At 53.1% G+C, this 25,647-nt stretch overlaps 1 protein-coding gene across 2 annotated transcripts in view; it reads left to right on the top strand.

Moving 5' to 3' along the window:
- Nucleotides 1-493: 493 nt before the first annotated feature.
- The window catches only part of WNT3 (Wnt family member 3), a 51,026-nt gene continuing 25,872 nt past the window's right edge, over nucleotides 494-25,647 (top strand). Inside the window, exon 1 of one of the 2 annotated variants that reach the window (XM_057716208.1) lies at nucleotides 494-867. In XM_057716208.1, coding sequence (XP_057572191.1) covers nucleotides 494-867 — 374 coding nt within the window. The remainder of the gene's footprint in view (nucleotides 868-25,647) is intronic. The other variant, XM_057716209.1, reaches the window with a different exon arrangement.

Here is a 25,647-nt window from a genome sequence, read left to right as displayed (position 1 = left end):
ATCCCTGACAAAAGACTCAAATGACACTCGGCTCTGTACCCCGGCGCCGCCCGCAGCCAGACCTTCGAGCCTCCGCGGACCCTTCTGCGCGCCTCTTGGACACCCGGGAAGCGACCTCCCGCGGCCGGGGCGAGTGGCCAGCCCGCTCGCGGGCTCGGGCTGTTGGGAGGGGTTGCATTTCCCAGCCTCCTCCGAGACCCTCGGATCCTGTCCTGCCCCAGCGAAGCTTCTGGAAACATCCCCGTGCTTTCTACTCTCGATTCCCCACGAGCCCAAGTCCCAAGAGGTCACGGTCTCCCGAGAGAAAAGGAGCCACCCATCAATACCCACGCCAAACCGGCACCACGTGAACGCCCCAGTCACAGCCCCGGCTCCCTAAACCTGGCTGACGGGGGGCCGCGGCGGTCCCGGGCCAGCAGAGGGTCCAATGTGCCGTGTCCCCCCAAGTTTCCACTGTGTCCGGGGCGCGGGCTTTGCCCAAGTTTGCTGGGCGATGCCCTTCCCGGAGCTCGACTCGTGGGCCGGGCGGGAGGGGCGCGTGATTGACAGGCTGAACTACAGACTCATCTCTTACCTTAGGCCGCGGGCGCTGATTGGCTGCTCGCTGACATCCTCAAACCCGGCTGCTCCGCGCTGGGCTCGGGAGGGGGGCAGCTGCGGGTGGAGGTGCGCTTCTGACAAGCCCGAAAGTCATTTCCAATCTCAAGTGGACTTTGTTCCAACTATTGGGGGCGTCGCTCCCCCTCTTCATGGTCGCGGGCAAACTTCCTCCTCGGCGCCGCTTCTAATGGAGCCCCACCTGCTCGGGCCGCTCCTCGGCCTCCTGCTCTGTGGCACCAGGGTCCTCGCCGGCTACCCAATTTGGTGGTAAGACTCGCCTCTTATCTGCCCGCGGCCCGATCTCTCCGCGGAGCCTCAGGGAGGTGGGGGGGCGCCAGCTGGGGGTGGGCTGCGGCAGGGCTGGGGCTCCTTTCTTCTTCCCTCCCTCCAGCCCCCCACTCGCCCACCCATCTGGATTTTCTGCTGGTGTCGCCTTCAGAATCCAACTCCTGGCTTCTCTGATAATCACCATTTTCCCTGCTACTGGCTGCAGAGGCTGGAGGACTTTCCCCGTCTCAGAAGGTCTCTTATTCTTAGATTCTAACCCTCCACCCGTCCCAATCTGGGGGCCCCAAAGACCCTCCACTTGCTTGCAGTTGGGTTTCTGGAAATCCAGCGATGTCCCTGGGGCCCAGCCACTCCTCTTCTCCATTTTGGGGTCTTCATGGGCAAAATCATCCTGTTCCTTGATAGCCACCCCCACCTCCTCTGGCGCCTCCATCTAGAGATTTCCCCACAATACCCCCCCTGTGCCTTCATATTTTAGACCCCAATGGCTTCAGGGATCCCTGGGGCAGGGTGGTGGGGGGGGTGGATTTCATCAGATTCTCCCCACTCTGCTCTAGATTAATCTTGAGCCTCAGAAGTGAACATGGTATTTGCTGATCCGAGATGCCATTGAATTCGGATTTAATTCATTTCTTGCTTGTCCATCCTGGCAAAAGCGGGGCTTCTTGAAAATGTAGTTGTTTGGGAGGGGGTGGGTTTGTTCTTTGACCAAAAACCCAATTCTCCATGTCAAATTCGTTCCTTTTGGAAAAACCGAGGACCGAGGAGAAAGGGAGAGAGGGAGAGGAGGATTCCGTCCCCGAGAAATGCGGATACAAAAGACATTTTTAGTAAATAAGGCTGGGAAACCAGGCGCGGTGTTTTGGGGGGGTTGTGTGTGTATGGGGGAACTGGCCGTGGAATAAACAGCCCTTTGGGAGCCCCAGTTCCAGGGAGTCCCCTTGTTTTCCAAGCGGCCTCATCGCCACCCGGCAGGTCTCAGAGGCCAGAGGGGAAAGACACACGGAAACCAGTTCTCTAAATTACACCCCGCCTCTCCTCAGTCTCCAGCCCCCTGCATTCCGGAAAACTTTAATTAAAGAATCTTCCCCTCCTGGATGTAGGAGAGCCTTGGCCAGGGGTGGGGGGTGGAAGGTGAGGAGGAGGAATTTGGGATCTGTGAGCCAGCAGGACTGTGGCCCCGGAATTAAAGTCAGAGAGGAGTGCCACCTGCGTGTCCCCCTTTCCCCGCCTTAACCACCCCTTGCCCAGCTCGGGATAGAGGGAGCAGAGCCAGGAGATTTGGGGGCCACACCCCAAGTCTGCCTCCAGCTGTTTGGGGGTGGCAGCATCATTTGTGTCTGGGGGTTTGGCGGCGGGGGCGGGGGGGGGGGGTGGTCAGGATAGGAGTATGAGCAGAGCATGGCCAAGGGTCTCCATTTAAAGGATACTGAGAGTTGCTCCTAGGACAGACACCCAAGCCGAAGTCTTTCTTCTGCCCGGCCTTTCCTTCCCGTGGCGGTGGGCTGGCCTGAGGCCTCCTGTACATAAAGAAGTCCCCGGGGTGGCTGGGACAGCCAGGGATTCCAGGTTGGGGGCTTTGCCAGCCGGGGGGAAGGCTGCTCCAGAAACCAGTCCTGCCCCACTGGCCCTTCCTGACCCTTTTCTCATCCCCTGCCCAAGGCCATGCTGTTCTCTGCTTTCACAGGGACCTTGGGGGTGGGCGGGGAGGGTGGGAAGAGAAGGCTTGGAGCCCCATGGGCTGCAGGAATCAAGGGGGAAGGACCAGCTTCCCCTGTCGTAGGAACTGGACGAGGGCACTTCCTGGGGCAGTGCTGGTGGGAAGGGGGTGAGGGGTCTGCTGTGTAATGGTGTATTGGGAAGCATCCAGATAAGGACCACCCAATAGGAAGATGTTGGAAAAACCTGGAAAGCCAGGACATTGGCCCTAACGTAATGCTGGACACATGGCTTGTTTGGGGTTAGGGGCCACAGGGATGCTGCTTTGTCTGAGCATAGGGTGTGTGTGTGTTGGGGGTGTGTGTGTGGGGGTGTGTGTGCTTAGGTTTTTGACCCTAAGGAGTGTCATCTGTACACCAGTGTGCCTCTGTGTGAAGGAGTCTGTGCCTGCAACCGGGTGACTGCGGACGTGAACTTGTGTGAGATGTGCCTGAGGGTTCCATGGCCCATGACAGTAACTGTGTGCTGTGTATCTGCACACAAGTGTCAGCAAGCGGCTGATTCTATGGTGTGTGTGTGTGTGTGTGTGAGAGAGAGACAGTCCAGAAGTATCTATGCCCATGTAGAGGTCAGCACCTGTGTCTGCTTACGACACTGTGTGACTGTGTTCATGACCGGGCATGTGAGTGGTGTGTGTGTGCGTGTGTGCATGCGCGTGTGCACATCTTCATGACCGTATAAGGGGAAAGCTCCCCAGATGTCTTTGTGCATGGATATCAGTGCTTATGGCCATGGCCTGATTGTGAGTAGAGCGGTGAAGGCTGTGTCTGGGTTTGCCTGTGACCCTGTCTTCAAGTGCCAGGGACCATGGCTGGGCCCACGGCAATGGGTATGTTTGCAGACACATGACCTGTAAGTGTGAGTGACTTCCCAAACTTGGGTGCTTGGTGGGCATCCATGACGGTCCTGGAGGGACAGCCCAGCGGACCCAGACAAGGGTCTACCGCGGAAGCTGCAGGGGGCACAGTGACCTGGGATCTGAGGCTGGCAGCATGCCGAATGGGGGGGGTGGGGCAGAGCCTTCCTCGGCACAAGCTCATCCTGTCTGTCTGAGGACTGTGGTCACCAGCCCTCGCCTCTTAGGCCGTTTGTCTTTGGTACTGGAGCTAGGGTGGAGGGTGTCATGTTCTCAGGGCCAGGCAGGGGGCCAGGGCCGGGACAGGGACAGTGGAGTAGATGGGCCTCAGATTCCTGTTCCTACTCTGCCCCCAGGGCAGCCAGATTCCAATTCTTTAGCCCATCACGGCCTGCCCTCTCTGGCCCACCCAGCTCACACATTCCCTAGGAGGGACTTTAAGGGGAAATCATTCAGCTGGGATTTCTGCCCGTGCCACCCCTCCGGGAGGGCACTCCACCCCCAGCGTTCTGCACGGCTCAGGCCCCAGCCCTGAGAGGAGGTAGACCAGAAGGCCAAGCGACAAGGGGCAAGAGGCTCATGGAGGGAAGAGACCTGTTCCAGGGCTTCGCAGCCAGGTAGCAGCTGAGCGAGGAGAGGAACAGTGGCAGCAGCACTGATGTCTATATTCTTCTTGTCAGTCCCAGTTAGCGCCTGGTGGAGGAACTTGTCTTTCTTCTCCTTCTTCGGGAAAGCATGAAAACATGAACGATCTTATGAGGGCCCAGCCTGCTGCATTCCAGAGGCAGGGGCCCGGATGGAAGGGGTCTGTGCTGGAGGTCTGGAGCCCGCCTCTGTGGGACACAGCCCTCTGGGCCTCTGTTTCCTCACTCAGGAGTCGCCAGCCTGCCCTGCTTCACAGCTTGGGCGAAAGTGCTCAGCAGAAGTCAAGGGCAGTGAGCTGGGAAATAAGAACAGCTGAGTCCTCTCTCCACCGTCCTGGGAGCCATTTCCCCACTCAAGCACCTGCCCTAAGCCCTGCCTCAGTTTCCCCATCTGTCAGATGTCCCGCTGCCTCCCCCACCCACTCCCACCTCTACCTGCCTTTCAGAGGCTTGCGAACATGTTCAGTCAAACCCCGTGGGGGTCAGTGGGCTGGGCCCAGGGAGGCACCTGGAGACTGCGGGGGAGGAAGGCCCCAGGCCAGGTGGTAACACTTGTATCAGGCAGGAGTTACAGCTGGCTGGGGCTGGGGCTGGCGGAGAGCTGAGCTGGCTGGAGGCTGTTGATCCCACAGACAGACAGACAGACAGACAGACAGACGGGCAGATACCAGATCGGATGGCCAGGCTTTAACAGGGTGGTCTCTCCCTTCCAGGGCAGGCCTTCCCCTGGGGGGGTGTGATGGGGAAATTAATCCACGTCTCTTAGAAGTGAGTTAACAGCCCTCCTGCCCCACCCCCACCCCCTTTGTGGGCGGGGCTTGCTGTCCAAAGGGAGCAAAATTGGTTTCTGATCTGTTTGTCTTCTGACGGGACTACCTTTTGCTTAAAACACAAAAACAAAAACTAAACAACCAAACAAACAGCAGCAACAACAAAACCTGGGTCAAATGTTCTTATAATACCAGGAGGCTGGAGCTGAGGTATGTTCTTGGAAGAACCTGCTTTAATTTGTGGGGGGAAGGTATGGGGGAAGGGGTAGCAGTCAGGGAAAGTTCTCCCAGAATCTCAGAGTGTTTATCAACAGCTCTGGGGGCCATGAGGTGAGTGACGGGTGGTATCTGGCCCTCAGCATCACCCTTACTCGGCATCCCGAGAGCCTCTGGTCTGGGAAGGGTCTGCGACAGCTGCCTGGTGGGAAGAACTTTGGGGGGAGGTCAAAAGAGGCAGGAACTGGGCCGTGGTGCCAAGTCCTTCAGCAGGCATGTGACCCTCCCTCCCTGCAGCTTTCCCAGTGGCAACTCTGCCCGACCCCACCACCCTCTACACCCTCTGGCGTCTGGGTGCTTGCTTAATCACTGGCGCAGGTGGAGAAACTGAGGCGGACAGAAATGGCTCTAGGTGGAAATCCCCAAAGAGGAGATTCAGCCAAGCAAGCATCTCCCATCCTGCCTGCTACAGAACCTAATCCTTATAAACGTGAATGGCACTTGGGCAAATGGAGAATGGAGAAGATGCTACGGACATGAGGTGGGGGAAGGGAGCTATGAGCTTGGGGTTTTCTCTAGACTCTGACTAGGTCTCTCCTGGGTCTGGGCAGGAAACAAGGAGCTTGGGGTTGGGGCAAGAGAGCTGGCTCTTCTCAGAGGAGTATGTAGCTAACGGACCATACCAGGGAGCGTGGGAAAAAGGAAGACCCATCTGACCGCAGAACGTGGCCAGCCCAGGGGCTGAGGAGGACCTATTCTTCTAAATTTTTCTGTCCACCCTGCCATGAGCCATAGAATCCTTCTAAAGCCACCAAGGAGGGAAAGGACCTTCTCTACCCCTTATCCCTAGTTGGGGGAGGAGGTTAGCCTAACCCCTTCCTCCAGGATTAATGCCATCCTGATGCTATGTCTACACATTCATGCTACTTGTGTGCCAGGAAGTGGGCAGGGCTTGAGTAGAGAGACCTGTGTCTGAGTGCAGAGTTTACCACTGACTGGCTATGTGACCTAGGATGCGTCCCTTTCCTTTCCTGCGCTTTAAGCCCTGCCCTCCCTCTGGGCTTCATTTTTCTTGACCAGCCTGAGGGATCCCTTCTGCCTCTTGGAGACTACAGGACTGTGACAGGGACTTGATTCATGGCTGTGAAGCAGGGAGCTCCAGGTGGCCCCAGTGCCACTCCTCCCCGGCCATTCAGACAGTCAGAGCCTGCCTTAGGTAGCCCAGCCCTTTCGTTCTGCAGCCCCATCTAACCTCAGTCCCCAAGCTGGCTGCTCCACCACGGCCAAGCCTGCCTGCTCGCACCTCCAAACCTCATTTTCCCCAAACACTCACGTTCCTCTGGTGCCAGGCTGCCTATATTCACATTCATGTAGTACCTGGGTAACCTAGGGCCTCAGTTTCTCCATCTGTAAAATGAGAACAGTGACTGTTTCTCCCTCATAGGGCTGTTGTGAAGATTAAATGAGTGGATACACGTAAAGCTCTCTGAATAATGCCTGGCATACCAGAAGTACTATATACGTGTTATTTTCACTCCCTGTCTGCAAGCTATTTTGACTCCTTGAAGTCCGGGATCTAAACTTGCCTCTTCCAAGAAATCCTCCCCGGTTGGCCCCACCTGGCTCTGTTTTCTCCTTATCCTTAGAGCCAACTTGCCCCACTATACGTGGTACTGGTGACCACGAGCCTGTGGCTTTATACTTAACTTGAAGAAGCTAGGCTAGGCTAGCCTAAGCTCAGCTGCTTGCCTGCCCGGGAAGGGGTGGGTCGAGAGGGCACTGTTCGTCTCCCCTGACCCTCCTCCCATCCTACAGTGTGCCGGCCTCTTGCAGACACTGCCACTTCCAGCTGAGACCTGGGGCCCCCTTGGGCTGGGCCAGGGAGGGGTGGGGGAGGCAGGTTCACGGCGGGGGGGAGTGGCACTAGGGCCGCCTGGAGCAGCCCGAGCAGAAGTGACGCCTCCAGGAGCTGAGGGATGATTCAGAAGGTGATTTATAGACGGAAGGCAGAAAGCTTGGCTCCTGGCAGAGGCCTGCTGCTTAATTACATTCTTTGGGGGGTGGAGGTCTGAGTGGGGTAGCAGCAGGGGAGTGCCTTCCACCCCCTCCCCCTGCAGATCCTGTCCCTGTAGCTGCCCCAGCTCCAAGCAGGGTCCCGCGGTCTCGTGCTGCGGGGAAGGGAATTCCCTGTTCTCAGTGAGAGACTAGGCTGGGGAGCAGGAAGAGCTTCTGGGGGTCGAGAGGGTGGAGAAGAAGGGAAACGGCCAGAGTCCCAGCTGCTGGGACTCCTGCAGGGGAGTCTGGGATGCAGAGGGGGCTGGGAAACAGGACTGCCTGGGGAAGACCACTTGGTCTCCTTCCTGCTCCTGAGCAGGTGAATAGCTACCCCACCTAGGCAGAGGGTTTCTACAGTCTTCCTGAGGGTGCAACCCATACTTTCCCTCCAGGGGCCTATCCTACAGCTGCTTCTGGGGTCTTCCTTCAGGCTGACTCCTTCTCAGTGGGCTGGGGGCTGGGGGCTGGGGACCTGGCTCTGTGCTCAGAGGTCGAAACCCCGTTCTTCGGCTTTAAGCAACCCGTGGTACGTGGCACAGTGGTCCCTTCAGACCCAGAAGGTTCTCCAGGCAGGGTCAGCCTTTCATCGGAGGGAGAGAAACTTTCCTATCCTCACATTAACCTAATGTCTCAAGGAGTCGCCACAATTCAACTGCTGAAGCTAAAATCCCTTCTGTGCTACTGAGAAGCAGCCCCCGTTTTGTCGGTTACCGGCTGTGGTGACATCCGTATTCGCTCTGTGGACACTGACCCGTGCGGCAACCAGCCTGACATCTCTCCACTGGTTCTTAGTTCCAATGCAGCCTCCATCCCAGCTTTGAAACCCCCAAACTCCGCCTCTAGTTCTTGAGGCTAGCAAGGTGTGTCAGGGGCAGGGGTAGGGAAGCCCAGGCCTCGGGAGTCTATTCAGTGTGTACAGCCGGGAGGAGTTGGCAGGGGTCAGGATGGGGACACTAGACAGCTCTCTGGTTCCCCCTGAGGCGGGCCTTCTCAAAATGGCCTCATTATGTGTGTGGAGTGAATTCCAGAAATGTCAGGCACACCCATGCATCCAGGGGAAGTATGTTGGGAGACAAGAGGGGGCAGTGTGGGGTGGTGGGAGGGTTTCTGGGCAGAGTCAGGGGACCTCGGACCTGGCTCTGCCACTGGTTGGCGTGTGACATTAGGCAAGTCCCTTCGCTGTTCTGGGACTCAGTAAATAGGGGAGTCGGATGAGCTACGGGCCTTGGGCTTCCAGCTATTTGGGACATCTGTGTCTGCTGGGTGGGGGGGAGGTGTCACTGAGAGGGCAGGGTGGGGAGTACTGAGCATGAAACATACTCAAACAGCTGTGAGAGCACGGAGGAGTCTCTAACCTCCCCAGGCCTCAGTTTTCTCATCTGCAAAATGGGTGATGATAAGGAGGCCACTTGCCCTGCCTACCTGCAGGGCTGTTAAGAGCTTCAGAAGGAATAATCTTATGAAGCCCTTGAGAAGCATCAAGTTCTTTCCGGAGAAGCTCTCTATGATTGCTGATCCTACCAGAAAGGAGGAGTGAGAGCCAGTCCCTGGTTAAAGTGTGCTAAGGATGGACCTGGCAGGACTCTCTGAGTCTTTGAGCTTGAGATTTGGTATTTCCAGCAGAGAAGAAAGGACTGGGACCTGGACAGGGGAGTTCTCAGCCCCTTCCCGTGGGGGTCTTGAGGCTCAGTGGAGAACACTGAGGGGAGGAAGCAGAGGCCAGAGGTCAAATGGCCACAGGGCACACCCAGGTTCACCTGAACTAGTGCAGAGATGGCAGGCCTGACCTGGGCTCAGCCAGGCATGGGATTTCTCAGCCGGGACACAGAGGTGGGAGATGCAAGTAGCGGTGAGGAGGGGTAAGGGTAGAGGGCGAGGAGCTGGAAGGCGCTCTTCTGAGGCCCGTGGCCGTTGGGAAATCCTATCACCTGGATGCGGACAAGCAAACTGGGAGACCATTCACTTAAGCTCGGCTGGAAAAACAGGAAGGACCGTGTGTGTGTGTGTGTGTGTGTGTGTGTGTGTGTGTGTGTGTGTGTGTGTGTGTGTGTGTGCGTGCGCGCGCGCGCGCGCGCGCGTGTGCGTATGTGTGTCTTGGGGGTGGCGAGGTGGATGGGAGCAACAGGACCAAGCGCCCTGCCCCTGGGCACAGAGTCCCACTTATCTGCCAGAGCCAGCTGGGCCGGCGAGGAAAACCAATCTCTCCTCGCAGGGCCCATTAGGAATGCAAACAGGGGCTGTGGCGGCGGGGACAGCCAGCCTCCTGCATCCTGTCCAGCTGCTTACCTCGTGTCTTCCTAACCTGGCTTTCTGAGGCTCTCTCTCCTCCGCTCTAAAACCTCCCATGGCTCCCCACTTCTTGTCGGGCACCGAGGCTCCCTAGGCTTGGCCTCTATCTCAGTTGTACCTTTCCTAAACCCCCACGATCTCCCCAACATCCCTCTGGGCGTGCTCATGGAAATACCTCTCTACCTCCTCTCTCGCCTCCCCACACTCAACTGCTGAAATTCCATCTTGCCTTCGAGACCGGCATCAAAACCCTCTTCCTTTGGGAAGTCCTCGTAGATTCTGGAACCGCTGCCCCGCAAGCAGGAGATAGGTCCTCATTCTCGTCCCTTCCCAATGTCCCGCCCGCCCCCACCCCCCAGGACAGCCATGCCATAGGTTCCCACTGCCTTCTCCCATGGGCTGTGGGCGTCTTCTGCTCCTCTGCTAGACTGCAGGTAACTTTTAGTCACCTCGTGCTGCCCTCCCCCAGGGCCAAGCATATGGTGGGGTCAGTAAACAAAAACACAGCTCTGTGCTGCCGGTAATACACTCACACTCTGTAAAGGCGTGTGGGCAAAAGAGGTTCCTAAGAGTGCCAGGAGCACACCTGAACCACCACAGTGTCATGAGCAGACGGAAAGAGCAGATCGAATGATAACCTCATCCCTGGGCGTGACCCCGGGGCTCGGAGCACGTTGCTTCTGCTGACTTTGAAAAGCAGCTGAACCTGCTTCCTGTTGCTCGGCTCAGGCCCCACGTGGCCAACAGCGCCGGGGAGCTTCAGGGGGCACCCGAGAGGATGGGACCCCTGATCTGAGTAGGCTGCTATCACAGAAGCTGAGCTGAGCCTTGTCTCCATGGTCTCCATTCCCCTGAGACTGTTTTTTCCATCCCAGCGCCATTTGCAAATATTTCCTATCAGTGTCCTACAGCTCACACAGTGCTTAGGTGTCTGAGTCTTTAGTTTAAAAATCCCGTTTGGCGGGACTTGTTTCCCCATCCAGGAGTGGGTCAGTGTGTTTTGTTGATGGTGTGTATGTGCCAGTCCCTATACACACATCATGATTTAGAACGAAACTCTGCCCATTCTACAGATGAGGACTCAGGTCATAAAGCCTATGCTCTGTTGGGCCCAAGGCTTTTTCCTTCTACCATCATTCAGACTCAAAAGTGGACATCTTGGGAATTTACTGGGGGTCCAGTGTTTAGGACTCCGTGCTTCCACTGCAGGGGCCCCAGATTCCATCCCTAGTCGGGGAACTAAAATTCCTCAAGACGCGAGGCAAGGCAAAAAAAAAAAAGTGACTGATTACATGGGGCACGAATTTTCTTATTGGTATTCTACGTTGATCCTCAGAGGATGGCTTTGAGTCAAGATTACATTTGACCTTCAACTTGAAAGCTGCTGCTTTGGGTTTGTTGATACTGTTTCTGAACCCCTGGGAGGTCTCTTATTTGGGGATGTGTACAAGTCACTGGTAAGCTTTCCGCACGTATAAAGCTGGCAGTTGTGGCCCTAGTGACTGTTTCATTGCCTGGGTCGGGGTGGAGGGTGGGTGGCCTTGGGCAAGTCACTGCTTCCTGGGCCTTTGTTTTCTCAGCTGTGAAAGCGGAAGAAGGTAGAGTCATAACCTGTCACATTACTTCCAGCTATGAGTTCTCATTCTAAAAAGAAAAGAGATTTCTCATTCTACTTAATCCTTTTGCATCCAGCCCCCATCACACAGACCAGAAAACAATCAAACAGAATCCTCTTCCTTGCCCACAGAAATTCTTGTGTTGGTATCTCTGATATAGATGAGTTTTCACTTGACCTTTATAATTCAATATTCACCTTCATTTCTCCCTGAGGAACTAGCATGATCTTTCCTTGCAGTTAAAGTGTGTTTCTCTTTATGTCCTGACTGTTAGAGTCAAACGTGAGCTCAATCCTTGCACCTGTATTGACCTCGACTTGGCGTGTTTGTCTTCTCCACCTTGATCCTGATTTTCTATTTTCATTTTGTTATTCGAGCCCATATGTTTTGTGTTATAAGCTCCTTGAGGTCAGGCACTGTCTCCCACACCGCTGTCTTCTCTGTGCCTGACAAGTACATAGTAGATGCTCAGTAAATATTTGTTGTCTTTGGAATGAATATTTGCTGTCAGGCACCTCACATCCTTCTGGAATGAGGCAAGGCATACACCAATTTTTTTTAAAATCTTGCTATATCGCAGGTTGGCCCTGACCAGATAGTTCTGGGTTGCAGGAATTCTGATCAGTTTCTGTTTCTTTATCATCAGCGCGTCCCCCGAATCTATGAAAGCTTTGTCTTTGGGGAAGTCACCATCTTTTCTTTTCTTCATGATCATCTTCGTTCTAAACGTGAAGTTGGTACATCTTTTTCCTCTTGGGAAGCTCTCTTGTTTCCGGCCAATAATTGTGCTTTCCTCTCTACCTGGCTCCCTTCACATCTGGTTCCTCCCACCTTCCCTTGCCCTGGAAGCCAGCCAGTGCTATTGCAGTGGCCATTCTGCAGGTGACAGGATGCCCTGGTAGCATCCACCCTGTCTCTCCAGCTGAGCCACTCCCCCCCCACCCCCACCCCCAGCCATCACGTCACTGTGGGCACAGGTGGGAAGGAAGAGGGAAGCCCGGCCGAGCATCACACAGGACAAGCGCCAGGGTCCCTCACTGCCAGCCAGGCCCTTCCCATCAGCAAAACCCCAGAGGGGCACTGGCTTGACTTGGGAGATGCCAAGCCCTCATCTGTGGGATGGAGCCTCAAAGAGAGCATGCCTGGTGAAGGCAGCCAGGCTGGCCTCACCCATCCGCCAGCAAGGTGTCCTCTCAGCCTCGCACCTCCTCTCTGCTTCTGCACCACTGGAGACCACCCTCCTCAGCCCCCAGACTTCAGGAGGGAGAATGGCGAACCACAGGCTGGGTGGTCCTCCATCTTAACGGAAGCTTCTGCGGAGAGATTCTGGAGCCTTCCTTAGCTATGATAAGGATGGAGTCTATGACCTCGGCACTGTCCTCGAAGCTGAAAGAGCCCCATGAGACCGGCATCTTCATCCCCATTTCATCTTTGAGAAAATCGAGGCTCCAGAGCCCAAGCGAGGAGCTGGGAAGTAAGTGAGGGAGGCAGGATTTAGCGGTCAGCTAATAACGCACCGTGTATGGCGTGTGCTGAGGAAACACAGCACACACACGAACTCATCATCCCAACGGCCTCAAGAGGCAGATACTCTTGTCATCCCCATTCTACAGATGTGGAAGCTGAGGTCCTGAGGAACCCAATTCATTGCCCAAAGCTCCACAGCTGGCAAACCCCAGAGCTCCAAACACTACACCAACTGCCTGAAGCCAGGCCTGCCAGGCTTCACAGCCCTTTTAGTGAAGCCACATCTCAACAGCCAGGAAGTTCGTCTTTAGGTCTGACTGCAGTCTTTCCTGACTTAGTCCAAGCCCAGATTCTGTCATTTGGTCTCCTGGAGTCATGAGCATCATGGGTGACTTTCAGCTTGACTCAAGGACCAGGGTGCATTTCTCCCTGAGTCTTCCTTTTTCCAGAACAATCCCTCCCAGATGACCCAGTCTCCTGCACACCTTTAACCATCTTGTTCTCCTTCTGATCTCTCTCCAGCTTCCCTACGTCCCTTTGCAAGTGCTGTGACTCACAGCACTGCTGTTAGACCAGGGCAAAGGGGTCCTGCCCGGCCCTTCAATTTACAGGGCTCCGCTCTGGAGCCCTAAGGCTGCGCCCCTCCCCACAGGGCAAGGAATCTGGGGTCCACGGGGTCATACCCACAACACCTCACCCCCAGCCATGCTCTGGCTACTCAGAAGTATCCCCGAGGTACCCTGAAATGCCGAGCTTCAGTGGCTGTGAATTTACTTCTGGGCTGGGCACACCTCTGCCTGGAATTCATCCTATCAGGGTAGGCCATGCTGCTGGCGTGTGTGCCTCTAGGGACCAGAGTGGTCACGGGGAGGCCGTTTGCAGGGCCTGTGAATGGAGCCTGGAGCTTCAGTCAGGGTGTCCAGTGTGGGACGGAGCAGGGACGAGCAAGCTATGGGCTGGGGGCTGGGGGTGGCTCTCTCCATGTCACTTTCTAGCTCAGAACACCGTGGAGCACCTAGCTTTCCAGGTGGTGAATAAGATGGAGTTTTTTAGCTTATAATTGAAGAATATCTAAAGGAAAGTACATGAATTATAAGTGTACAGCTCATTGAGTTGCATAGAATATATATATATTTTTATTGACGTATAATTACAATGTTGTGTTAGTTTCAAGCATATAGCAAAGTGATTAGTTATACATATGTGTGTGTGTATATATATATATATATATATACATATTCTTTTTCAGATTCTTTTCCATTACAGGTTATTACAAGATATTGAGTATAATTCCCTGTGCTAGACAGTAGGTCCTTATTGTTTACCTACTTTATACATAGAAAATTTATTTAACAGTTTGTTAACCTGACATGAAACTTTTAAATATAGGGCACCTGGTGGATGAGGCTTCAATCAGTACTCTCACCCCAGGCCCTGTAAGTCTTCCAGGCCTGGGGACTTGGATGGGAAACGGGGTTCCGCAGGGTCTGGAAGAAGCTCTGCTTTCTCCGTCTTTGCATCATCTTACATTCCCACCTTAGTAGGCCAACTTCCTTCTGCTTCAGCAACACTCCCAGCTCCCTTGCGGTCTCCGGTCATCCCTTACCTTCAAGTCCCTTTTGGGAAACTGGGACTTTGTCTTACCCACTCTTGGCCTCTAAGGGTTTTCTTTCCTATTTGGTCGGTTTTGTCATTTTTTAATGGCTCCACAGAAGACCATTCAGCCAGCAGCTCTGACTGTGATGTTCCTCCCTCTCTTTTTTCTTTTTACATTAAAATTTTTTTTACTTCTTTAAAAAATTTTTTTATTGAAATATAGTTGATTTACAATGCTGTGTTAGTTTCAGGTGGTATTCCACCCTCTTTAGCACGGCCTCTGAAACCCAGAATGATCTAGCCCCTTCCTGACTCTCTGCCTTAACTCACCTCCCACCCCCACATTCTCACCCAATGACCTACTTTCACCTGCACAGGGAAGAGCGTGGACTTTGGTTACCAGCAGTCCTGGGCTCTAGATGGGTCTACCTTTAATATCTGATGACCTGAACCTGTCTGAGCCTCAGCTTTCTCTCTGTAAAATGAGGAGTAAAGGCCATAACACATGAGAGACTTAGCATAGGGTCTGGTGTCCACACTTTGCCATCAACGTTGCTTTATCGTTTGGGTTGTTCTTACACTACCTCACATCTCCAGGCCTTAGCATTTGTCCGACCTTTGGAATGACTTCTGTGAACTCCTGTTGATTCCTCAAAGCACAGTCCAGGCACCACCTTCTCTGTGCTGCCTTCTTTCACATCTGGTCCCAGCTCAGCCCCTTCTGGGTGGATCCATTTCACTCATTAGATGGTGAGCACCCTGCAGGCAGGACCCGGTCTCCATCACCTCTGCGCCCATTTCTCAAAGATAGCGTAGGGCACACATCTCATCCTCTAAGACGTTTGGTAGGAAGAAGGGACACCGTTGAGAATCACCTGCCAGTCACAGGCTCAGTCTGCAGCCCTAGCTAGATTCCCATTGCCTCTGTGAGGCCCTCCCGGAAAGACCTGGGGCCCCTTGAGAGCAGGATTCTGCTCTGTATGTCTTCACATCCTTAGTGAGCCCCACATGTCATCCTGAATATTGCAGGAGCACAGCTGGTAATGGTGTTGGTTGGTTGGCCAATGCACTGGGCTCCTTCCTAGGCAAGCTCGCATCCAGGCTCAGCTGGTTCCTACTCTCTGGGACAGCTTTTTCCTTCACTCTGTGATTTCCCAGACAGTCCAGCTCTGAGCTTCTAGCCTCTGTGCCAGAGGCAGCATGGTGTTCCAGAAAGAGGAGTCAAACCCGCCTTGGTGTGAATCTTAGAAGTGCTACTTAATGCCCTGGAACTTTGTTCATCTGTAAAATGGGAGTGAAATTCCAATATTGGGACTTCCCTGGTGGTGCAGTGGTTAAGAATCTGCCTGCCAATGAGGGGACATGGGTTAAATCCCTGGTCTGGGAGGATCCCATGTGCCACAGAGCAACTAAGCCCGTGAGCCACAACTACTGAGCCCACATGCTGCAACTACTGAAACCCATGTGCCTAGAGCTGTGCTCCGCAACAAGAGAAGCCACCACAATGCGAAGCCCATGCACTGCAATGAAGAGTAGCCCCCACTCACCACAACTAGAGAAAGCCCACATGCAGCAGTGAAGCCCAATTAATCAATCAATTAATTAATTTTTAAAAATTCCAATCTCAGGGCAGTTGTGAGGGTGAAATTAAATAACACTCAGGAACTGAGTTAAAGATGAAGAAGTATTAAATGAATTAAGGATGTTCTGAAGGTCATTCAAGGGTCATCAAATAGTCTATCCCAGACCAAGCTTCTTTGAAATAGAAAGATCTGAATTCCTTCCAAAACAGAAAAGGCCATACTCAGGGAAAGTTGTTGGCTTTATGTTGGTTTGTCTCAACTAATTAACCTGTTTGAAGAAAGAAGTTGGGGAGTGGGAGTTCCCTGCGGCCTAATGGTTAGGATTCTGGGCTCTTACTGCCATGGCCTGGGGTTAAATCCCTGGTCAGGCAACTGAGATCCTACAAGCTGCGAGGTGTGGCCAGAAAAAAAAAAGGGGGGTGATGGGCATGTAGCAGAAGTCTGTGACGCAGTGGACCCAAGACAGTGTAGACTCTGGCCTGACCTCGTATTCTGGTGTCCTGTTCTGGCAATATACTTACAAAGGCCTCCAGATCTCAGGAAGGGAATGGTCAATCACATGTGGTGGCTGTTGGGGTTTTTTGGGAGTTCCAAGGACTGGTCTGCATAGGTTTAACATGGCCCTAGTTAATGGCTAGACACTGGCCATTTCAGCCCTGCTAATCACAGAGAGTAAGTTTGACTGGGGTACCAGGTGGTCTGGGTGGGATGCAGGCTGACCCAGGGATAGCAGTCACTGTGCACTTCCAACCTTTAGGGACGAGAGCCTGCTGGACCATAGGAAGGAAGGTGAGGAAACTGAGGCAAAGAGAGGCCATGTAATGCTTTTTGTTCTTGAAAACATTTTTGATTGCAGATTGATAAAAAAAGTCTTTTATTATGTGATGCTTAATGCACATGAGAGAGTAAACATACCATAAATACAGGATATAATAACAAGATGAAAACCTGGGCCTGGCCACACCCCTGAAGAACCAGAATATGATCAAGATCATTGCGTCTATCTGTGGGCTTCTCCCAGTCCCATTCCCCCCATCTCCCTCCACGTGTGATCACATCCTGAATTTTGCATATTTATTCCATCACTTTAAAATAATAGTTTTGCCAGCTAGGAATGCCTAAACAATACATATTTTTTTGTTTATTTTATTAAAAATTTTATTATATCTATATAGTCTTTTTCAGATCCTTTTCCCATATAGGATTATTACAAAATATTGAGTATAGTTCTCTGTGCTATACAGTAGGTCCTTGTTGTTTATTTTATATATGGTAGTATGTATATGTTACTCCCAAATTCCTCATTTATCCCTCCCCTCCCCCCCGCTGACTTTTTGTTTTATTTTTGTTTGGGTTTTTTTTGCATTTTTTTTAAATTTATTTATTATTTTTGGGGGGTACACCAAGTTCAATCATCTGTTATTTTTGTTTTATTTTTATTTTGGCCACACTCATGTCTTGTGGGATCTTAGTTCCCCGACCAGGGGATTTTTTTTTTTTTTAATATTTATTTATTTGGCTGCACTGGGTCTTACTTGCCACGTGCAGGATCCTTAGCTGCGGCACGCGGGATCCTTTTTTTTTTTTTTTTCAGTTGTGGCATGTGGGATCTAGTTCCCTGACCAGGGATCGGACCCAGGCCCCCTGCATTGGGAGCACAGTCTTACCCACTGGACCACCAGGGAAGTCCCTGTTTATTTTTAAACATTATAAAAATGGTGTTATACTATATACCTTCTCTTCTGAGATTTAATTTTTCTCCCTCTGCATTATGTTTCCAAGTTTCAACCTATGTTATGGGATATTACTGGAGAGCCTTCATTTTCACAGCTGTGTGATAGTCCAGCATCAGAATGTACCACAATTTGTTCCATCTCCTCTCAGTGGGAGAGTGTCTTGAGGTGCATGTGAGGGAGGGAGAGTAGCTCTCGGTGCAGGGGGTGAGGGGTCCCCACCCAGAAGTGGAACTTTGGGGCTGCAGGGTGTGTGAAAGTTCTGCTTTGCAAGTTGATGCTAAACTGTTTTCCTAAGAGGCTGAGCCCATCTGCACTCTCCTCCTCGCTCTACATTTTCATTGACACTTGAACTCGAGTGAGTTCACTCTTGTCAATCTGGTAGCTGTAGAATGTGGTCTGGGGTCTTCATTGGCACAGGTGGGACTGCTTTAAGTTCCCAGAGCTGGGAGAAGCAGAGGCAAGGCTGGGACCCTGGTGTCCATGTTGACACATAAAATGTGCATTTGGGGGAATTCCTTGGTTGTCCAGTGGTTAGGACTCAGTGCTTCCACTGCGGAGGGCCCAGGGTTCAATCCCTGGTCAAGGAACTAAGATCCCACAAGATGCACAGTGCAGCCAAAAAAAAAAAAAAAAAAGTGCATTTGGAGGAACATATGGCCGTGTCTGGTGTGTCTGGTGGACATTCTCCCCAGCCTCTAGCTCCTCACGTTGTGTGCCCAAGGGCCAGAGTGCACCAGTGGCCATTTGATTTCGGGGCAAAAGTAGCTAATGGAGCCCCAGGCTTCTCTTCCCTAGCTCACCTCTTCATTCCACCATCTTCCCCTTCGTACCCTCACCTGGGTGTGAATGCCTTGCCCAATATCCAGAGATAAGCCACTCCTCCCAGGAGTCCCCATCCCATCAGCCCCACCAGAACCAGGGCACATTTCCCTCCTGGCCCCCTCCCTGCTCTTCTATCCCAAAGGTCCACCCTGCCTGAGTTACAGCAATAACATCTCTCAGGTGCCACTTCAGGGAAGACCAGAAGCTGACTTCCTTCCCCTAAGCCTTTATCCACATGCTGAGACTCCCTCCTTCTGGAAGAAAAGCCATGAGCTCCTCAGCGTACATCAGAAAACAGAGGCGGCTGCCATCACCTGCTGGCATCTCTGTCCTCACTGCTTGGTTCTTATTTACCCTCCCTTCCTGCCCTCAGGTCTCCACTATAAAGGGGACTTTCCTGACCAAAAAAACTCTTTTCTATCACTCCTCCAGCTGGCCATGACTTTCCTGGAAGTTTTCAAAATCCCATTCAGAGTTGTCATCTTCCGGGAACCTTCCCAGTCCAACCTCCACCCTCTCTCCCAGCTCTCCTGCACACATTCTGGGTCAGAGCAGGAGGCTGCACGCTGTGCTTCTCACACCAGTCCCACAGAATCTTGCTGAGAAGAGCTTTCGGGGTCAAATAAGTTCGGGAAGTGCCACCTGCTACTTCCAGCCTCGTGGTGCTTATGATGCTCATTAGCATATTACCACCTTATTAGCATATTACCATCTTATTAGCAAATTAGCGACACAGAGAGGCCCGCAGGGGTGACCCTTGTTTTCATTTGTTTAGTCTGTTTTCCAAAACTATTTACTCTCTCAAGTAATAACGTATTGCCTCTTTGGAAAATGTGATCTAGGAGTTTCTCCTGCCCCTTTCACCTGTCAGTTTGTCCTTGTGGTCTTATTCTTCTCAGCAATTGGGCTGTGAGTCCTCTGACTTTTAAAAATCATCCTATATGAACTAGTTCAGTCCAGAGCACCCATCCCAGAGGGTCTTGAGTTGAATGAATGCAGGCATGCACGAATGAATGAATGATGCAATCAGCCAATCACCTGGTCAATTTAGCTGAATCCCTTTCCTGTGAGGCTGGCAGAAACCAGGCCCAGCTGGTCTTTGTACCCTGCGGACACGGGTCTCTCTGGCCAGTGTCAGGCCCTTTCCACAGTATTTCTACAAAGCCTAACCCCTGGTAGAATGCATCTCTCCTATAATTTTCTCTTTTAGGCATCTGCCTCCCTATGAATCTGGGAGCCTTTGCAGGGCAAGGACCATGTCACACTCCCCTTCATGTATTCCCATAAGCAGGTGCTCAGCCCCCACCTGTTGCCGGGGACTTGACAGATGAGATGATGAATCTCTCCACCGACTCCTTCCAGAGAACTGGTAGAGCACTGTGGTTAAGCCTGAAGGCTCTGGAGTCAGACTAGATGTGCCCCAAACTACCTGGGTAAGCTCAGGCAAACTACTTCATCTCTGCACTTCGATTTCCCTACCCCAATGAGGATGATGTAACAGCACCTTCCTCACAGGGTCGCTGGGAGGATTAAATGAGTTAATACGGGTAAAGCACATGAAACAGCACCTGGCATGGAGAATGGCAGTGGTCTGTGTTAGCACTTCTAACAATAGCAACTACCATCTATTTTGCCAGGGAGTGTGATAGGGGCTTTACCTACAGCCTTTCATTTACACCTCCCTCCAGCCTCTTTAAAGTAGGTGATGTTTGGGAATTACCTGGCGGTCCAGTGGTTAGGACGCTGCGCTTCCTCTGCACGGGGCACGGGTTCGATCTCTGGTGGGGGAACTAAGATCCCCGCATCCGCAGGGCGCGGCCAAAAAATTAAAAAAAATTAAGGAGGTGATGTTTACAGTTTTCCGATTTGAAAGCTAAGTCCTCCCAAGAGGACACAACATGATGGCAGCAATGGGACCAGGACTCAGGTCAGCCAGTTCAGCCCGTGGTAGGCGGCGCTGCTCACCACTCAGGGATTGGGCAGCTCCTCTACCTGTTTTAACCTCAAATTACCCCAAGGAGAACCTGAGCTATCCTCTACCCTCCCCAATAAGGTGTAAGTCCATGGAAGGGCTGGGTTTTACGTGTACGCACGCGCATAACGGAGAGCCAGAACGTAAGGACGAGTTGAGAGGCCGGAGTTGTTGCCAGCGCCGTCGTGGCAGACCCAGAAAGACCGTTACTGAGGCAGGACTTTAAGAATACACGGCAGAAAGATCACCCGTGGGCCAGCAGTGCTGCCCAAGAGGCAGAGAGATCCTGGAATTGCTTGGTATCACCGCCCCCAGGACCTTGCCTGGGGCCGCGCGTGAGCCCGGGAAATGTCTGCAGGCCGGACACCTGTGGTCGCCTTTACCCAGGTAGGTTATCCCGGTGAAAGCTGGAAAGATCCCTGAGGTTAGCAGCCGCGGATTAGGGAGGGGTATAAAGGGGCATCCGAATTTGGGGGGGCGTATCTCCCCAACTTCTGAGATGAACAATGTGGAATCCCTATCCCTCCTTGTCCGCTGGCCTTCGCAGATGGGGTTGACTGTCCTCTTCTTTACGTACTGGCCAGGGCTTTATTCTGGCACCTTCCGTGGTCTGACCACACAACAGAAGTGAGATGTGGGGGCCTTGGGAGAGGGGCTGAAGGTGGTGATGTGAAGGTAGGAGGTTTAAGACGCGCATGTCCGAGTCTGTTTCTCTTGAAGCAGAGAAGGTTGGGGCTTCGTTCCAGGCGGGTGAGCGGCTGCTGCCCCAGCACCTGAGCACAGGCCACGGGGCCCCTGTGGCGGCTGGAGGGCTGGCTGTGCGCTGGGCAGGGGAGATCTCCCGCCAGGTGTCACGAGGCAAAGGCCCCCACCAGTGGAAGCAGCCAGTGAATCTGCGGGGGTGGGGGGGGTTGCTAAGATCTTCCCGGCCTGGAAGGAAGAGGGCGTTCCCAGGAATCCCTCTGCTGATGGGGCTGGCAAAAGCTTGAATTTGGTAAGGTGTCAACTTTTAGGTTTTTATCCCCGCCACGTGGTGCAGTGTGTTTGTTCTGTGAACAAAGGAGAATCTGAATTCCCTAAAGACTAGGAAGCACCCTCCCCCTTCCCCCAGGTGGCTGAGTTGTCCAGCCCCTCAGCCCCATGGGATCCCAAACGAGCTCCCCACCCGGGGCGTGGACCCTCCTGTGGGCCTCTGTTTTGTGCCAGCTGACCCCCAGCGTTCCTTCCAGCTCTGAGGGGCTGTTTTCCTGCGGACGGGGCAGCCCTGTGTAGGGCCTGGGCCTCTTTCAGGCCCACAGGTGGTCCCCACTTCACTGCCTATGGGATCTAAACTCTTCAGCTGGGACCTCAAGCCCTGGCCTCCTCCTTCTTTGCTCCTTGGGTTGTGGTGTTTTGAGTCACATCACAGGCCCAGAAGTGCCCTTCCTCTTCCTTTTCTCTCATAAAGATCCCCCAGAGCACAGCCATTTGAGATCTTACGGATTATCCAACCGTCCTGCTCTGGGTCTTCCTTCACCTGGTCTCCTTGGCTTCACCTGGTCTCCTTGGCTCCACCAGGCCGGTCTGTGAGCTGGCTGGTCCTCTGTTGCTGTGCACGTGGCCTGCCCATTCCGTCTTACCCTCCTTCAGGTTAAGGACACGACACTGTCCTGTGCCCAGTTCCACGCAGAGCACACAGTGGGTGCTGAATAAATGCCTTCCGCTCGGATGAACTGTTTATCACCAGCGGGCAGGATCTAGACAGCGTAGCAAAACAGCAGCAGGACAGGATTTGGAGTCAGACAGGTGGGGGTCAAACCCCACCGCCGCTTACCGGCTTGTAAGTTTCCTCATTTGTAAAGAGACAGTATTAACCTCAGGGCTGTTACGAGGATTCACTGAGGTGCCACTGATGCTTTGCAAACTGGAAGGTGCTAGAACGTTTGTCATCTACCCTGACCTCTCTTGGAAGAGGTCGTGAAGTCACATGTCCTGCTCACACACGAACCCCTCCAGCCCTCAGATGGAGGTGTCCTCCCCCTGGGGAGGCCTCGAGTGCGGGTCTGGCCTTGTCTGAGATACAGAGAAGTAAACCTCGAGTGTGGAAGATCCATAACAGCATTCAAAAGAAAAAACGGTCGGTAGGCAGGGGCCCCAGCATGTGAGTTTACAGGGCTGTAAATCCAGAGAGCAGCCTGAGTAGCGGGACAGACCTGAGTGTTACCCTCCCACCAGCCCTCCGCCAGCATGCTCCATACACACCTTGTCCTAATGTCTCACCTCTTTGCTTTATTGGCCATTTCAGTGCCACCATTTCCTAGCTGTGTGACCCCAGACAAGTTACTTAGCCACTCTGAACCCATGTCATATGGGGATGATAACAAGCTCATAGAGTTCTTTGGTAAATTTAAAGATGTGTTCTATGGAAAGTGCTTTTACATGGCTCCTGGCACTAGTCAGGGCTCAATAAATGTTCGCTCTTATTAGTAACAATACTAACTGTTCTGAGGGCCCCAGTAAATTCGTCCTTTAGTAAATCTTTTCCTCATGCCCTTGTTAACCACTCTCTACCCAGATAAATATGCTCACATTGTCTCATGCACTATTGGGTATGCACCTGTGAAAGCCTTCCCCTTAGCCTCATCTACAGCTCTGCGTGTCCCCGTTACTTCATCTCCTCCTGTGCTTTGTAGCCACCTTCTCTTGTGTCTGGTACTCAGGCCTTCTCTTAGGCCAGGTGATTTATGAGGGACCCTTAACTGCAGCTAATATGCTATGATATTGTGCCCCTCATTTTGAACACATCCTATTAGTAGAGAAATTGGTAATTAATTTTTATTTTTACTTTAAATGTTTGCTCTATGTGTGTGTGTGAGAGAGATTTTCTTTCTGTCCAAAGTGTATTTCCCCTGGAAGAAATACTTTTGTAACGAATGTGACCAGAACACAGGACTAAAAATATGGAAATTGGGACTTCCTAGGTGGCGCAGTGGATAAGAGTCCGCCTGCCAATGCAGGGGACACGGGTTTGATCCCTGTCCCAGGGAGATCCCACATGCCGCGGAGCAACTAAGCCCATGCGCCACAACTACTGAGCCTGTGCTCTATGGCCCGTGAGCCACAACTATTGAGTCCATGTCCCGCAACTACTGCAGCTCATGTGCCTAGAGCCCATGCTCCACAACGAGAGAAGCCACTGTAATGAGAAGCCCGTGCACTGCAACAAAGAGTAGCCCCCGCTCACTGCAACTAGAGAAAGCCCGTGTGCAGAAATGAAGACCCAACGTAGCCAATAAATAAATAAATAAATAAATTTATATAAGGAAAAAGAAAATATGGAAATTGCCTGTAGCACCAGCACAGGGGACTCGTGCAGGGATGCAGCTGGTCTGGTGGGACAACGGTGTATGCGGTGAGTGGAGGTGAAGGAGCGGGAAGTGAGAACAGACCGAGAGGAGATGGGTGGACAGGAGGGCTCCACCATGGACGTGTGGAGAGAAAGCTCTTCCGGTGAGAGAGAAGTAGGGAACTTGAAATCCTAGACAAAAACAAAGTAGCTGTGGGCAAGAACCAAGAAAGATGGGGAAGAAAGGAGAGAGGCCTTGGTACCTTGAACCCAAAGGGTGTTTGGTGGTGTCGTGGATTTCTGCAAAGAGAATTTCCACTTAAGAAACATGTAACAACAGTAGTCCCTGCCCCCGGGCCCCACCCCCCACTGCAAGGCTAAGAAAAGTAAGTTGGAAATCAGGAAGAGGGGAAAAACAGGGGCAGGGAAAACCAGAGGACACAGGATTGAAGGCTTGGGGTGGGGGGTGGGGGGGCGGTCACCCAATTAGGCTGTAGGAGGAAATGATTTCTTTTGAAATATACTTCCTCTCTCGTCTTTTTCCAGTGCATGTTAGCGTGTGTTCTGTAATGCATCCAGAACGTGAGCCCGGTGGCTGGCTGGCGAGTGAGTTAGACCGGAGTGTATGTAAATGGAGGGGCATGCCCAAACACTTTTTACTGATGTGCTGCTGGATCAAAAACGTTTTGCTTCCGTTCCCATAAAGATGGAGATTTGTTGAGAGGCCAGGAGAGAGACGATGAGGGAGAGCTATTTCATGAAAGGACGTGGACAAAACCGTGGTTGCAAAGGATAGGCTGGTGCCCGGAGCAAGAAGAGGTGGCGGGTGGATGGCAGAGGGCTGAGGAGGCCCAGCTCTGCCCCCACCCGCCCCCTGGTGACCGTGGGCAGGTTCTGAGCCTTGTCTGTGCTGAGCCTTGCCTCTTCCTCTCTCTCTTTTTTAATCCCCGAGCAGGGATCAAACCGGTGCCCTTAACCACTGGACAGCCGGGGAAGTCTCTTGCCTCTTCCTCTTATAATGGAGGAAGGGAGGCTACCACAGAGAGGAGGGGGCACCCAGGCCAGTTAAATTCGTTTCTCTGGGGATGGACCCCCAGCATCAGTAGTTTTAAACTCCCCCCGGGGCCATTCGACCGTGCAGCCAAGCTTAAGAGCCAGTGACCCACCCCTGAGTGCCAGAACATTTAGAGGTCCTGCGTGGGTCTCCGAGGGAGCCGAATACAGCTGCTTATAGGTGCTGAGTAGATGTTTGTAAAACCCAGGCGCCTGTGGCGAGGGGGCCCTTGAGAAGAAGGGACAGGGGAGTGAATGCCACGGACCCTGCAGAGGAATTGGCGGCGGGACTCCGGGACTGATGAATTTGGAGGGGCGCAGAGGAAGATGCTGAGGCTCGCTCAGGCTGCCTCGCCTGCGGATGGGGATGGGGCCGCGAGGGAGCGGCAGCCACAGCTTTGAACTTGCGTGGAGCCTCCCTAAACAGAGCGGGGCGGGGGTGGAGGGGGGGGGAGTCCAGGTGCCGGGCAGGGCTGTTTTCACCTGCGCCTGCTCAGCGCCGTGGGGGGACTGGGCACAAGGAAGCGCTCCCGGGGACGCGCTGGAAATACCCGCCCTGAGCGCCCCGCGATTGCGCAGCGCCGCCCGCTCCTGCCCCCGCCCCCGCCCGGCCGGGCGCACCTGCCGCTGCCGGGGCCACGGCGGTCCCGAGACTCGGCCGCCCTCCGTGCTCCTGCGGGCAAGGCCAGGGGCGAGCCCCGCGCGGTGCCGACCAGCAGTCCCCACGAGCTGGTTTCAATTTAGGTTCCTTCTGTTTTCTTGTGAAAATTGGTAATCAGGAGACCAGAAAACAGCCATTCAAGGAGCACGCGTATGCACGCCTCCTAGTTCAGGTGTTTTACATTTGGTCATAATTTCTCCCCGCCCCCTACCTCCCCACCTCCTACACAGTGTTTGGTTTGCCGAACCATTTCAAAGTAAGTTATAGTCATCATGACCCTTCACCCCTGCATTTTAAAGTGTAAGGATGACCCCTATGACCACATACCATTAACACACTTGACACAATTATTAATGATTCCTAACGATTCAGATTTCCC

Source organism: Hippopotamus amphibius, chromosome 17 (assembly GCF_030028045.1).
Source record: "Hippopotamus amphibius kiboko isolate mHipAmp2 chromosome 17, mHipAmp2.hap2, whole genome shotgun sequence".
Taxonomy (NCBI): domain Eukaryota; kingdom Metazoa; phylum Chordata; class Mammalia; order Artiodactyla; family Hippopotamidae; genus Hippopotamus; species Hippopotamus amphibius.
Note: the sequence above shows the minus strand (reverse complement) of the source record. Positions and strands in the feature narration are given on the sequence as shown.